General features: G+C 60.1%; 1 protein-coding gene across 1 annotated transcript in view; it reads right to left on the bottom strand.

The window, feature by feature from the left end:
• Positions 1-1048: 1048 nt before the first annotated feature.
• Positions 1049-14566, bottom strand: part of RUNX3 (RUNX family transcription factor 3) — a 60858-nt gene continuing 47340 nt past the window's right edge. The window contains exons 5-6 of the mRNA XM_027569163.2: positions 8875-9033; positions 1049-4087 (exon numbers count right to left, since the gene is read on the bottom strand). Of these exons, the coding sequence (XP_027424964.2) occupies positions 3558-4087; positions 8875-9033 (689 nt within the window). The 3' untranslated portion in view covers positions 1049-3557. The remainder of the gene's footprint in view (positions 4088-8874; positions 9034-14566) is intronic.

The raw sequence follows: 14566 nt of genomic DNA on the forward strand, positions 1-14566 counted from the left end.
GGCAGCCGTGGCACCAAAGTGTGGCTGGGGGGGAGGGGCTTGAACTGTGGTCCCCTCCTAATCTCCACGATTGCCTACAAAGTGGCCCCAACTCAACCCATCTCTGGAAGCAGAGTGTTGGCCTGTTCAGGACCAGCCCTGCTCATGCCAGGTAGACGCCACCCGAGAACACTCACAAGAGAAATTCTGCAGCTGTGGTTGGGGGCTTGCTGAGAGACAACCTGCCACCCCTGGGGCCCAAGGGGTGCTATGGGGGCAGGGGCCTGGATCAAGGGTTTAGGCCGAGGAAAGGGAAACTTCCTGTCGGGTGTTGGGTTTCAGGCAGACCAACCTAACGGAAAGGGGCAAAGTCTTGGGATTAGTTTTGAAGTATTTTCATTAGAGAATAAGGTCTGTTCTATGAAAATTCGCCTCCTCAAGTCCCACCTGGACAGGCACGGGCGGCCAGGCCTCTTTGCTGGCAGGCACCAAGGCGGGTCCCCATGCAGTCACATGCACGGCGCCCGCCGTCAGCCACAAACAACTCTGGGGAGATGTGGGGCCAGGTGACACCCTCTCTTTGCACCTTTACTGCCTCATCTGCAAACTGGGGGAGCTGACCCAGCTGCCTGCTTTGTAGTTCTGATTGCTGCTAAACTGCCGCTGTCCCAGCAAACACAGGCCCCAGAGGGGCTCTCCCGGAGGCTGTGCTCCCTCCACCCGCCTCTGCCCCCGCCCCACTCCGAGCCTGGGGAACAAGATGGGGTATGCTTCTCCTTCGGTCTACTTGTGAGCGGTGGTGGCAGCATGAAGACCTGACATTCCTCTGGGGTTTCAGCCTCGCCACGAGGAGGCCGCACTTGCCCAGAGCGGTCTCCTTGGTCATTACTGACGGAGCTGGATGCAGGGAGGCCAAGGTGCTGGAGGTCTCCAAAGCAGTGGGTTTAGTCCTATTCCTGTCCCCAGGCCCTGCCCTGTTCCTCCTTGGCCATGGTGGGAGATTCCCCCCACGCCCACCCCCCGCCTTCCAACCCCATACACACAGCCCTAGAAGTCTGGCATTGGGATCCTTCAACACATCTCAGAGTTATATTATTGTAACAAATCAGTCAAAATTCCATTTTACAGTTAAATAGTACAGAAGACAGTTTACTGTACAGTGGGTTGTGCATTGAAAACAAACACACTAAGCAAATTATAGTGCAAAGCAGTTTCCACCCCTCCCCCCCTTCCCAGCTCTGGGACGGTTTCACTGAAGATGTGTGTGTGGCAGGTATTAACACCTCGACATGACAATATGTCACAAAGGCTCTGTACCTACCACCACCAAGCTTACAGTAATATAGTATCAAAACCCCTCCGTTTCCTTGTGCTTTCTAAATCAGTGTGTTCGCCTAGGACAACTTTAAAGCAGCCTTGTAAATAAGGACCCATTTCTAGCAGCCCGAGCCGTCTGTACCCACTATGGGCCTTAAAAACAGACCCGGCATGGCTGTCATCACTTTTAGTCGGGGGGGGCGGGGCAGGGAGATCCATGTATTTCCTGTCTCTGCCCCTACCAGGGCTTGACTATCAGGAAGGGCTAGTAATCCAGAATGGGGCTACAAAGTGCTGAGCACTGGGAACGCCAGGGCGCCTCCCACGCAGGCCTGGGGCCAGTCTGCAACCACAGAGAACAGGCGTGAAGGAGGTACCAGGGCAATGGATTTGTAGCTGCTTCCTGAGAAGGGGTGGGGAGCCCCCCTGGGTGCAGGGAGTCAGCAGGACACCCCAGCAGCTATCTTGAAGAGATGGAGACTGCTTTTTCCAGTGAGGACAGGACCAGAGAAACTGCAGCGGGAGGGGTTTGAGTAAGATCACCAGAAGGACTTCCTAGCTCGCTGGAGTGTGTATCTGGTGCGCATCATCTGGTTACAGGTCGGGGGTGGCACGGCAGGCCGAGAGCTATCACAGAGACAAGGACGGAGGGCAGGTCGTCACATCCACAGAGGATGTGGCTGAAACGATGACTGAAAACCACACGCTGTCTAGCCCTTACGGGTTTTCTTCTCCTCTCCACTTGTGCCCTTTTAGAACTAAACTCAGACATGAGCATCTATGCAGCCTGAACCCCTGGGCAGGTCCTGCCTTCCCATCTGCAAACTAAAGGGGCAACACCTCCCCCCTGAGGACAGGGGGTGCCGCACCGAGGCTGGCCAGCCCTTCGGTCCCACCGCCCCGCAGCCGCGGCTCCCCACCTCTCCACTTCCTCTTGGGCAAATGTCTGCGGGCCGCAGATGTGAGCTCTAGGGTCGCCAGGGGTTCCCTTGGGTCCCCACCAACGTGGGCCTTCGGCTGGAAGTTGGTGGGACACCAGAGGGCCTAACAATGCCACACTCTCAGAAGGCAGAGGGCCTGCTGGTCACTACTGTAGGGCTTTACCTCTAAGAGACCGTGGGTTTAAAAATGTTTGATGCTTCTTATTCTAAAATCAGCTTTAAAAACTGGTTTTTGTTCAAGCCTGCTTTTGGAGCACAGACTGGCTCAAGATGGAGCACTGTCAGGGGCTGGAAGATCTGGCCAGGCCTGCTCACAGGGGTGTGCACAGCTTGGCTGGACCAAGGTGGGACAGGGTTGCTGAAATCTGACCCCGTGACCTCTCACCCCGATGCCTTCTGCTAGGACCTCTCTGGTGCCGGTGCTCTTTCCAAAAATGGCAATTCTGAGACCAGCCAAGGGAGGGGCGGAAGGGGGATCCCTGGCCCTCCAGCAAGAGAACAGAGGGTGAACGCCCTGGGCTGGTAAAGTGCACGGAGGACCTGTCTGCAGGTGTCTTTCCTGGTTTTAGGGACCTGCTGCCATTGGCTAGTCTCCTCTGGGGCCTGGGACCCGCAGACGGCTGAGACAGGGCGGGAGGCTTTCAGCTGTTAGGGATTCTAGGGAAGCAGAGCTGGGTGGGGTGGGGGGACTTCTCAACCCATCTCTGCCGGCGACTTCCTGGGGCCTCTGGATGGGTCCCGTCCCCGTCTTTACAATGAGGGGAAACCCTCTCAGGGGTGAGGAGAGCTTCCAGTTCTGATTCAGTTTGCATAAATGCTGAGGGAGGGCTGGGCCCGTGGGGTGACAGGGTCTCTGAGGAAGGGGAGGGGGTGGGGAGGTCTTTCAGGGCCCCGTGGGTCAGAGGCGGGCCATGTGGGCCAATGCCACCTCTCTCTGGAACAGATGGTCTCTGCCCCCAGGGGACCTGGGCCCTGTGATAGCACCGGGCATGGCTGGGGACAGCCAGGACTTGCCAGGGGAGGTGACAGGAGGATACCTTCCCACAGGAACGTGGGATGAGATGAGGATCTGAGCTATAGGGGCAGCGTCCTGAGGGAGGTCCCTACCTATCTGTACAGCGACATGGCTGGACTAGATGCTCTCAGAGCCACCCACCGGCTCCAGGCCCCAGGACTCGTGGACCCTGGGCCCATGATTGGCCCAGGAGCCTAAGTCCCATTCCTGCCCCGAGCCTCCGCGCCGGGCCAGCCGCTTGCCGGGAAGGTTCGTGGGGTCCCTGCCTCCATCGGGAGCAGTCCGCCTTGACCCGGGGGGAGGGGTCAGTAGGGCCGCCACACGGCCTCGTCCATGCGGCCCGGCGTGCTCAGGGCGGTGGGGGAGTTGCTGTGGCTGCCGTCCGCCTCCACGCTGTCGCTCTGGCCGCCCAGGCTGGGGTTCATGAGGTTGCCGGCGGCGACCGACGCGCTGCTGGTGCAGGAGGCGAGCATGCGGGTGGGGGAGCGGTCGCCCCCACTGCTGCCGCCGGCCACCATGGAGAACTGGTAGGAGCCCGAAGACGCGCCGTAGTAGAGGTGGTAGGGGGACGGGTTGGCCTGGAAAGGCCCGCTCTGGTTCTGCGGGGCCCCCGGGTAGGGCGGCGGGAGGTAGGTGTGGTGGAAGCGGCTGGTGGCGGGCATGCTGGCCACGCTGAGGCCGCCCGAGGGCGTGGCGCTGTAGGGGAAGGCGGCCGACATGGCGCCCGGGTAATGCATCCTGGGGTCCGGGAAGCGGCTCTCCGTGAACGTCTGCAGCGCCGGGAAGGAGCGGTCAAACTGGCGGGGGTCGGAGAAAGGGTTCAAGTCCGAGGTGCCTGGGGGACAGCAAGGGGGACAGTCAGCCGCAGTCTGACAGCACCCCGGGGGGGGGGGGGCTCTTCAAGAACGACCTTGGGAGGGGCACCCGGCTCCGTTTCGGCTCAGGTCATGATCCCAGGGTCGAGAGATCGAGCCCTGAGCCCAGGGCTCTGTGTTCAGCAGGGAATCTGCTTAAGACTCTCTAACCGTCCCCGCTGAGCACGTGTGCTCTTTCTCTCTCTCCAATAAATAAATCTTTTCCTTTTTTAAAAGATTTTATTTATTTGATAGAGAGCGAGCACAGCAGGGGGAGTGGGAGAGGGAGAAGCAGGCTCCCCGCGGAGCAGGGAGCCGGATGCGGGGCTGGATCCCAGGATCCCGGGATCATGACCTGAGCGGAAGGCAGACACTTAACGACTGAGCCACCCAGGCGCCCCAAATAAGTAAAAAAAAAAAAAAAAAAAAAAGAATGAAGCGTCGGGGCTTGGGTTCACCAGCCAATTGCGGGAATCCCTGCTCCTAGATCTGCCTCTGCTCTTACTGCCCTGGGCTGCTTGCAGGCTGGAGTCTGCCTGACTCAGAATCCGGCCCCACCTGGGAAGCAGGTGAGAGCAGGTGCCTGGGCCATGGGCCTCTGCTTTTGGCTCCCTGCTGCTGGGTGTGCGCACCTCTCCTGCCCAGGTGGGGCTCAGGTAGCTTCCACGAGCTCCTGCTGGTGTTGTGGGGGCTGGCTCCACAGTCGGTGTCTGTCCCTCACCCTGGGCCTGTGTCCCCAGGGCTGTCCTGTGGGCTGGGGCTGACCGGTGGCCAGACAATGAAGAGATGCCACCTTCACTTGGCTCAGCAGCAAAGCGAGATGGCAGCCAGAGGGGGCTTGGTGGGCCGAACCCACCTTCACACGGGGGGACCCAGTGTCCAGCCCAGGCCCTGCCCTAGTTCCTGCAGGTATGGCTCCTCATTGGACTCCCAGACAAGGGCCTCTCAGCCTCTGCCCCCTACTCTTGCAGTCACAGACCCCCTAAACCTCAGCATTCAAAGGGGCTTCAGGATTGAGTCCAACCCCTTCAGTAGGAAAACTCAGGCTTAGAGAGGGTGAGGCACTTGCCTAAGGGTCACACAGCATACTGGACCTGGCACAAAATCCTAGGGCTCAGCTTCTGAGCTCTGGAATGTGCCTGATAGGTAGCTGTCCTGTCTCTGAGGCAGGCCAGCACAGCACTTATCCTGGGTCTGACACTTACTGGTTGTGTGTCCTTGGGCAAGTCACTTAACCTCTCTGTGCATCCATCTTCCCACATGAAAAATACAGACAGTAACAGCTGCTAAGGGTTAAATTAGTTCCTACATGTGAAGTGCTGAGACCCACACAGAGTAGAGGCTCTGATGAGGGTTTGCACTATGCACCGGCTGGGACACCTACCTCTTGCTCTGAGCACCCGAGAGAACTGGCCCGTGCAGAGCCCTGCAAAGGGGAGTCCCTGACCCCGGGCTTTCCTCGTACCCTAGCCGAGGGGGTGACTCTAGGCAGCAGTAGAGAGGTGGATGAACCCCCAGTGGTGCTCCCAAGGGCAAGTCTGTCTGGCCCCAACCCCTCTGTGCTACCCCCACCAAATAGGACTCAGAGGGAGACCTGTCCCTGTCACGTGGCCGGCTCTAGGTGGGCCCTGCCTGCTCTGACTGAGGCTTGGCTAAGGGTGGCGAGCTGCAGGTCCCCTCAGGCCTCTAGTTTCCCCAGATCTGCCTGAGGTGCTGTGTGACCTCAAGTGACACCTGTAACTTCTCAGGGCTTTGGGATCTTCCTGACTCCACTGGGGGTGTTGCCTTAGCAGCGGGCTCTGATTCTGGTCCTGACTGTGAATCAGAACAGAACAATGCTCCCAGACTCCAGGTGAGTGGATGGGGGGGTCAAGGCGTCGGATGACTTGGGGCCTTCCGGAGCATCTAGTATTCTAACAGGGCCCCTGGCTGGTCAGTGCTGCCCTGGGGTGTAAGGGGTCAGAGGTGCCTGGCTCCCCACCTCAGCTCAGCACACCAGGGCAGGGGGCCTTGTGGGCAGTGCCTGGCTCCCCGAGCAGAGCCAAGCACGAGGTTGAGACCCCCACTCTGAGCCCCGGAAGTGAGTGCCGCCCACGCAATGGGAGCTCCATCCTCCAAACAAAGGAAACCCAAGCAGGGACCTCAGAACAAGACAGTAGGGGGCTGCAGCCCGGGAGGCACAGGGCCCAGGAAGCCCAGGGCCATGCAAGGTGGACCCGGGCCTGGTGCGTGTGGCCCTTGGAGTTCCCATGGGCTGGGGGCTCTGAGCTGGGCCCACCCAGACTGCCACTGTCCTCTCCGGCCTCAAGGCCCAGGTGGTGGGGGAGGGCCTGCCCTCAGCACCCCTGTGGCTGCTACCCCCCACCCCCAACCCAGTAGCCCCAGGAAACCCGAGCTGGTCGGCTGAGGAGCAGCCAATCCCAACACTGGAAGGAAATGTTTATTTTCTTCTCCAAGTTGCCCCAGCTGCTGCATGGTGGCTGAATGAGGCCTTTGAGCTGTGAGAAGCCCCCACCGTGGGCAGCCACAGCTGAGGGGGCCGGGGGCTGGCGTCTGGAGGGGTCGGGGCCTCGGCACTGCTTACTAGTGACCAAAGCCAGGGGGTCAAAGCTATTAAGGGGCGTCGACAGAAGTGACGGTGGGGTGCCCCGAGAGGGATCCCCAGGATACAGTGTGAGGGCAGAGGCTCAGCCCACCACAAGGGGAATGCCAGTGAGGGGGCCCCAAAGCCGGCCCTGCCAACATCCCTCTTCTTCCCACATTCCAGATGAGAATACTGAGGTTCAGAGAGGTGAAATAATCGGCCTGAGATCACGGCCGGGTTCTGGCACAGCCGGATCCCTAGCCAGGTCCACCTGATGGCAGAGTTCACTGCAGAGAGCACAGGCCCCGGGACGGGGAGGGCTAGCTGGGGCAGAGGGCCACACAGGCTGTGGGCGTGGAGGGAGGGCCTGGGGGCCCTGCCTCAGGATGCTGCAGAAGGGGCAGGACGGGGGGTCAGCCACGCCCTGTACAGGCCCAACCTCCTCTCCTCCCAGCCCCAGGCCAGGGTGGAGGTAGGGACCAGGCCTGGTCCTTAGTGGCTGGACTGGGGGCGGATAGGCTTGCCTCAGGCTCCGTAGGCACCGATTTCTAAGCCATGTCCATCAACTGTGGCAGGGGAGAGGTAGGTTTTCCTTCCATGGGAGCTGCTGCACAGGAAGCCATTGTTTACCCTCACCTTCTAGATTCTGGGGCTCCCAGGCTGGGCTCCAATACCCACTGGGCCCCAGCTGTGCCCACGGCAGGGAGAGGCCTGGAGTGTTAGGCTAGTGTACCTTGACAAGGGCTGGCCTGGGGGAGATGGAAGCAGGGACAGCTTTCGGGCAGGGGTGGACAGGAACCTGGAGAGCAGATTACCTCTCCCGGTCTCTTGAGGTCAGACCCCCATGTGCAGGCTCCCCCGGGCTCAGAACCACCGACTGTCTCAAACTCACTAGCCCATGGGTCTCTCCTCACCTTGGGGGCTCAGCAAGGCCAAGAACAGAAGCTTCCTATCCCGGAAAAGAAGGGACCATCTCTTCACACTTCCAGGCTGTATCAAGACCCCGGCCACTGCACCATGCCGAGTGCACATGGCAAGGGCTGGGGGAAAGGCCTCCCTTAGCGGAGGGCCCCAGTAAGCCCCAAGCTCGTCCTGGAACATGGAGAAGGGGGTCAGTTCGCACCCCCACCCTGGGCTCTTCCTGCTTGGGGCCCCCTTGTCTGCACCCTCAGAAGTACAGGAAGTTCCTGGGAGCAGGTGCGTGGGGGACTTCGGACCTGGTCATCGATGGGCCCTATCGATGGGCTCTGTGACCCAAGAGGGACTCTTAATCTCTTGGGCCTCAGTTCACTCCTCTGCTAGATGGGTTGTAAGCAGGCCCTGCAGGAATGGCCACTCAAGGGACGTGCTTCTGTCCAGCACTACGGAGGAGGGCTCTCTGCCCCGCCTGGTCCAAGGGCCCACCGCCCACAGGCTCCTGTGCCCCAGCCTGCTGGCTGAGAGGGCCGGGAAAAGGGAGGAGATGCTCCTCACTGGGCCATGTATGGACCTGCCCCGGGGCCAGGCATGCGTCTCCTCTGCAAGGCCATCTCGTGCCTGCCGCATCCACCCAGGCAGTGGGGACACAGACGCTGTCTGGGGCCTCAGCTCAGAGGCCGCCCTCGTTTTCTCTGTCTGGGAGAAGGCTCTGGGCCAAGTGGAGACTTTTCCCAGGAAATGCTGTGTGTCTCCAGGGCTGCGCCATCGCTTTGCTGTTTACAAAGGTTGCCCGAGTGCTGTCACGGCATCAGAATGTCGCCCCAGCCCTGGGCAGAGACATCCACCACTGGCCCTCTTTCGGATGGCTCAGGGCACGTGGGATCCACGGGCTCCTTAGATATAGTCACGCCCCAATTCTAACGGGTACACTATGGATTAATACCCATGTCCCTCAGGAGACCGTGAGTTCCTGGAGGCAGGGCCTGTGTCTATTCGTGCTGATCCCTCGCATGGCACATGGTGGGTGTCCGTACATGTTTGCTGAGTGAATGAATGAAGGGCCTAGCCCAGGTCCGGGCGCAGAGTATCCCCAGGAAACATCTGTAGGAGCCAATGCGCAGAAGTGCCCTCTTTCATCAAACAAGGCAGTGCAGTGAATGACCTTCAAATGAGCCTTTGGTCTGGAGAAGCAGGACCACGTCCAGGGTCCCGTCCACCCCCACTCCACCCCCCCCCCCCCACACCCCGGCTCCCCCCGCGCCATACCTTGGATGGGGGTCTGGGCCTGGCTGCTATAGTGGCTGGTGGTGCTGATTGAGCCACGGGGACTGGGCGTGCTCGGGGTCACCCGCATGCGCAGCCGTTCCAGGTCCCCGAAGCGGTCAGGGAACGGCTTGGTCTGGTCCTCCAGCTTCTGCCGGTGCCCTGCAGAGGATGGGGAGCCCATCAGCGGCTGGTTCCCGAGAGTCTCGGGGACAGAAATGCCTCACTCTGCTGGGAGGTTCTCCCTGAGACCTCTGCAGGGACAATCCTCAGGTGACTACCGACCTCTTTGCTGAGGTTCCCACAGGCTTTCTGGACAGAGAGTGGCCACGATGTGCTGCCTTGGGGATGCCATGATGGGTCTGTCTCACCCCTGCCTGCTTCTTGAGTAGGAATACACATGCTTCTACTTGAACCTCTACTACCCACTGTGCAGAAGGGGAAACCGAGGCAGCAGGCCTGTGGAAAGTGGCTCAAGGGGGCTCCTGTGGGACTAGGGAGAGAACCCAGGAGTGCTGCCACCCTCTGCCTCCCAGCGTCCCAGAACCCCCGCTCCCTACAAGAATAGCAGAAGGTGGTCCTACGGTGTGACAACCAGCTGCTCCAGCCCTGAGCCACCCTGGGACCCCCAGTGTGCGCTTCTCCTCTCCCAGCCTTGGCCTTCGACAGAAGGGAAAATCCGCCGGGATGAGGAGAGGCCTGGGGCACTTCTGGGCGGGGCTGAGCTCCCACCTCTGACTAGAAGCTGGGGACAGCGGACCAGCACCCCTGGCTTGGGGCATCACACCTGGAGAAACTGCTAGCATTTCCCATAACTTCTCTGCCGGGGCCCACTCACGAAGGGCCCCAGCTTCGTCTCCCGGGCCCTGGGGGTGTGGGCAGGGTCGGGCTGCCACACCCCTGCCTCTGCGCGCCTAGCTGAGGCTACCCTCACGGCTTCCGAATGACGTCAAGCTTGCGGGGACTCCCCCCGCTTTTTTCAATTACTCATTTTATATTTCACAAGCAACACATGAACCGCTACAAAAATAAAAGCATTACAGAATTACAGGTCAGGCTAACGGCTCCTTTGAGCCACCCTAAACCCCTCCCCAGAAGCCCCCACGTGGTCAGTTTGGTGGTCTTTCTTTCCAGCCTTTTTTTGGTGTCACAGCCTGGAAAACAGAGAGCAAGTTTCTCACAGAACCTCTTGAATGGTCTCAGCCTGGTTTGTCATTCTCTAGCTTGCTTTTCCAGGAGCACATCTGAGAGTCCCACCTCAGTTTCCTGATCTGTAAAATGGGGGGAGTAACCCAGCCCCACGGTAACAGCGGAGTTCCCGCTACACCTTGGGAGCCCTCCCTGGGGCACAGTGGGAGCTCAGCGAGGAGGAGGAGGACCGGCCCCTAGCCGGCAGATGTCCCTCGTCCTGCCTGTCACAGCCCCAGAGGCTGCAGCTCACTCAGCCCGTCATCCTCTAGGATGGATGATTAGGCTGTTTTCACGTTTCCTCCGCTATGCACATGCGATACTCTCAGGAACTGCCCTCCTCACACCTCTTTGTGTCTGAGGATTTCTCTGGCACGGGCTGGTCAGCCAGACACCGGCCGTTAGCCTAACATCCGAGGCTGGACCGTTCCCCTCCACCCCGACCCCGATCCTGACCCCGGCCCTGAGGCAGGAGGCCAGGCAGACAGGGTGGCCAGGTTCTCTTTTTACAAAGAGAATTGCAGCTCAGAGAGGTGAGGCTCGCCCTCGGTCACACAGTGAGGAAGAGAGAAGGATGTCCTGGGTCTGGGGTCCCTTGGACAAGCACGGGGAGCAGCTAAGGGAGAGCGAAGGCTTGCCTGAGTCCTCGGGTCTGCGGTGACATGCCGGGCCTCCTGGTTCGACAAGGGAGAGGAGAGAGAAGGAGGTGGGAGGGAAAGCAGAAACCCTCACTGTCCTTCCTGAGGCCCGGACACAGGCTGGGGGCCTAGAAAAGCATGAAATGACTAGTGACTGCTCTTGGGAATGAGGAAACAGAGTTGGGAGGCCTCAAAATGGGTTTGATTTCTGATTTTCAAAATGGGGATGCACACGCCCACACACGCCCAGGCTCCCTGCCCATCCCTGCCTCAAATGGGCATCTGAGGGCTCTTAGAGATGAACCCATAGTCCCAGGAGCCACAGTGGGCTCAGCAAGTCATCAAGAAACGGGGAACCCACTTCCTCTCCGGAGGACGCCTGAAGCCTGGGGCCCAAGGGACACTGTCAGCTGGGATGAGAACACTTGGCTTCCAGCCAGGCCCCCCTGGGCTGCCTCCCAGGACCATCGGTAAGGGGGCAAACGGAGGCGGGGGTGACTTGAGCTGGAGCTGGGGCTGCAGACTCTGATGCCTGTGGGGGCCAGGCAAGTCACGTAAGTGAGGCACATGGGATGGTTGCAGAGTGGGGCAGACTGGAGAGGGTGTGCCCTGCAGAAGGGGTAGGTGTCACCCGGTCCAGCTGGCCAGTGCCCTGATGTGGGTGGGCCCAGTGTGGCCAGAGCTTCCAGTTTACCAGAAGAAACCTGCTTTGATGTGAAATCTTTACATGTTGGCAATTAATTCCAATACTGAAAAAAAACAAAACCAAAACCCCAAACCCCCAAACCAACCTGTAGGATGTGTCCTGCTCACAGGCTGCCAGTTTGCAACCTCAAAGTTTGAGATTTCATTTTCTGGTGGGTTGGGTAACTTTAGCCAACTGAGGACTGCTTAACAGAGACCCCTCGGGAGGTGGTCTCTAGGGGAGTGTTTCGGGGCTCAGCCCGAGGGGCCTTGGAAGACATGTTGTTGACACGGCTGTGGTAGCCACCGAAAATGGTGGGGTGATGTGGACAAGCTGGAGGACAAACGAATTCAGAACAATCTCAACAGGCAGGAAGTCGGCCGGGAAGACATGGGGGGACTGCAGACTGACCTGCGAGCAGCTTGGGTGCAAAGATTCTGGGTGTCTCAGTCAACCACAAGCTTGACGTGAGCCAATGGGGCTCTGCGAGAACTGGTGCAAAACCTCAGGCCTTGTCATTACCGTCACTGTGGAACGAAGTCCTGTCTCTGAGTCACACTGTGTACCAAGTGTTCACACTCGCTCCTGCAGCCCAGCGGAAGGAGGGCAGGGTTCCCAGCCAGCCCGGGCTCAAGGACAGGCCTGCCGCCTGTGCGGTCTTGTGGCCTCACTCGAGTGCCCGCCCCCGCGCAAGCTGCGGTGTCCCCTTCACAGCCAAACAAGGTCTCCGAATGCGCTCCAGCCACACGGGCCACTTGTACCCCAGCGCTTGCCACGGGAGGCAGGATTATCATGCCCATGTCAGAGACCAGGACGCCGGGGCCGCGGTGGTGAGTCTGGGACACAAAGCTGGGACGGCGGAGCCAACACCGGTGTGCAGACCCCCGAGGCCAAGTGCACTGAATGTTCTTCCTCCTGACAGTCTCCTTTTTGCTCCCACTGCCCAGGTGGGGCTACTGAGGCTTCCGGCTGAGATCTGTGCGAAGCGGTTGGTTTGGGGTAGAAATCAGGTCATCTGGCCCGAGAGCACGCCCTCCACCATATGGGGGCTCTGCTTCGCCAGGGGCGCGCTTCCTGGAGCAGGGCCGTCGTTCTAACAGTACTCTGCGACTCGCCTCCTTGCGGCTGTGGAACTCTGGAGCCACTGCCAGGGAGGGGCCAAGGGAAGCTGAGGTGGCTCCACGTGGCCAGGGCGCCAGAGAGTCTCTGAGCCACAGGGCCCCGGCCGTCACATTTGGAGCAGAACGGAACTTCCTGTGCCCGAGGAGAGATGGGCCTACAGAATAGACCTCTTTCATTTGGCCACCCACAGCGGGAACGGGCTGGGAGCTCTGGCCCTGCTCACGTGGTCACCTGGGGCCCAGCCCTGTCATACCGTGCCTCAGTTTCCCCCCCGCACAGCTTGCTCACGGAGGCCCCTCTAACTTTGAAAGTCTCCGGCTGATGCTTACAGAGCTCAGCCCCTGGCCATATGAGGGCCTCCAGAAGGAGAGAAGGCAGGGCTGCCTTGACCGCACGGCTCGGCCCCCACCACCCGCCTCCTCTGGTGCTGCTTTTCCTGGCGTTCCTCAGGTAGTCTCTGCCTCACACCTCAGAGCCACAGCGCAGGGGGAGCCCCTGCCACGACTGCTTCCCTGTCCCTCGGGGCTCACCCCAAGAGCCCCTGCCCTGCAGGCAGACCCCTCGCCCCCACACCGAGCCCCTGCTGCACTTCCACAGGCTCCTAGCAGTAGCCAGCACGACCAGAAATAAAACCAGCCTCCAGAACTCACGGAACGCTTCCTCCGCTCCAGCGTCTAAGTCGTCCACATGCCCTGCCTGGCTTCACCCTGCACCGTCCCTATTCTGTAGGTGAGGAAGTGGATGCTGGCTGAGGGTCAGCGACATGCCTGAGGTCACGCAGATGGCTTGAGTCCATCTTCTCTTCCTGGAGGCCATCCTGCTAGAAAGGGGCCTGGGTTTTGATCATCAGGGGCTCCAGACAATGGGTGTTAGGACCCAGCCCAGGCCCAGGGCCCAGACAGGCTCTCTGCAGGCCCAGGAGGGTGGGCCTGGGGAGAAGAGGAGAGGGTCTCAGTGGACTCCCCCAGGAGCCTTGCTCTGCTCTGAGGCTCAGGGCTGAGAGTCCAGCTCTCTAACCATGCTTTGCTCTAACCCACCAAGCCCCTCTCCTCTTCTGGGCCTCAGCTGCCACAGCTGCGATGTGGTTTCCCTGCAGGATGAGCTGCAGGACAGACCCCAAGTGTTTAAAAGGAAAACACTTTGCAGGGAGGATGGAGACCACCTGAGTAAGGCCCCACCTGGGCCCACCACACCTGGCCTGGGCTGCCTGTCACCTCCAGGAGCTGGGCTCAGATCAGGACACCCCTGCAACACCACCTCCCTTTGTGCTGGGACCCTCACTTGTGGAAGGGCGGGTCCCAGTGGCCCAGGCCTGTACGAGCCAGCTCTCACCCACTGGTGATCAGGGGTAGGTCACTCTCCCCCTCGGGGCTTCAGCTGTCTCATCTGTAAAATGGAGATCCCATTCTGACTCCTGAGGGTGTGGACATGCTGCAGGAATTAGATGGGCAAGATGGACAGTCTGGCCTTGGCTTTCAAGGAAGGTATTTCTGGGCTCCACAGTTCTTCCTTATTGGTCTACATAGGGTGCCCAGCCTCGCAGATGTTTGAGGAGGGTCAGAAGAAGGGGAATGAACGCTGGGGCCCAGCCAGACTGGGTGATTCACCCAGGGTCACGCAGTGCTGGAGGCAGAGGACAAGGGCTGGGTTCTGGGTTGGGGGCTCCCTTACTACCAGTCCCAGGGCATCCTTCATCACCACCAGCCGGGCCAGCATGGGGTCCCCGCACCTACCAGGTACCTGGTGCTTCTGGGGGAACCAGTGGGGCCATCCCCCGGCCTTCACGCTGGCCCCCGTAATGAGACTGGCAACCACTTTTGCAGGCATCTCCGATGGGCCAAGCACTGTGCTAGGTAGGCCGTGCATGGCATCTACAAGGGACCACAGCCCTCTGAGAGGCTGCAACCATTGCCCCCATTTTACAGATGGGAAAGTGGAAGCACGCGGTCAGGCCAAACCTGGAATGGTCAGCATGCTGCATGAAGCTTGGCAGCTCAGGTCTTGGCTTCCCAAGACCTCCAAGAGAGGAGTGCTATGTTGACGGGTGCTGAGGCTCCACTGG

Source organism: Zalophus californianus, chromosome 4 (assembly GCF_009762305.2).
Source record: "Zalophus californianus isolate mZalCal1 chromosome 4, mZalCal1.pri.v2, whole genome shotgun sequence".
Taxonomy (NCBI): domain Eukaryota; kingdom Metazoa; phylum Chordata; class Mammalia; order Carnivora; family Otariidae; genus Zalophus; species Zalophus californianus.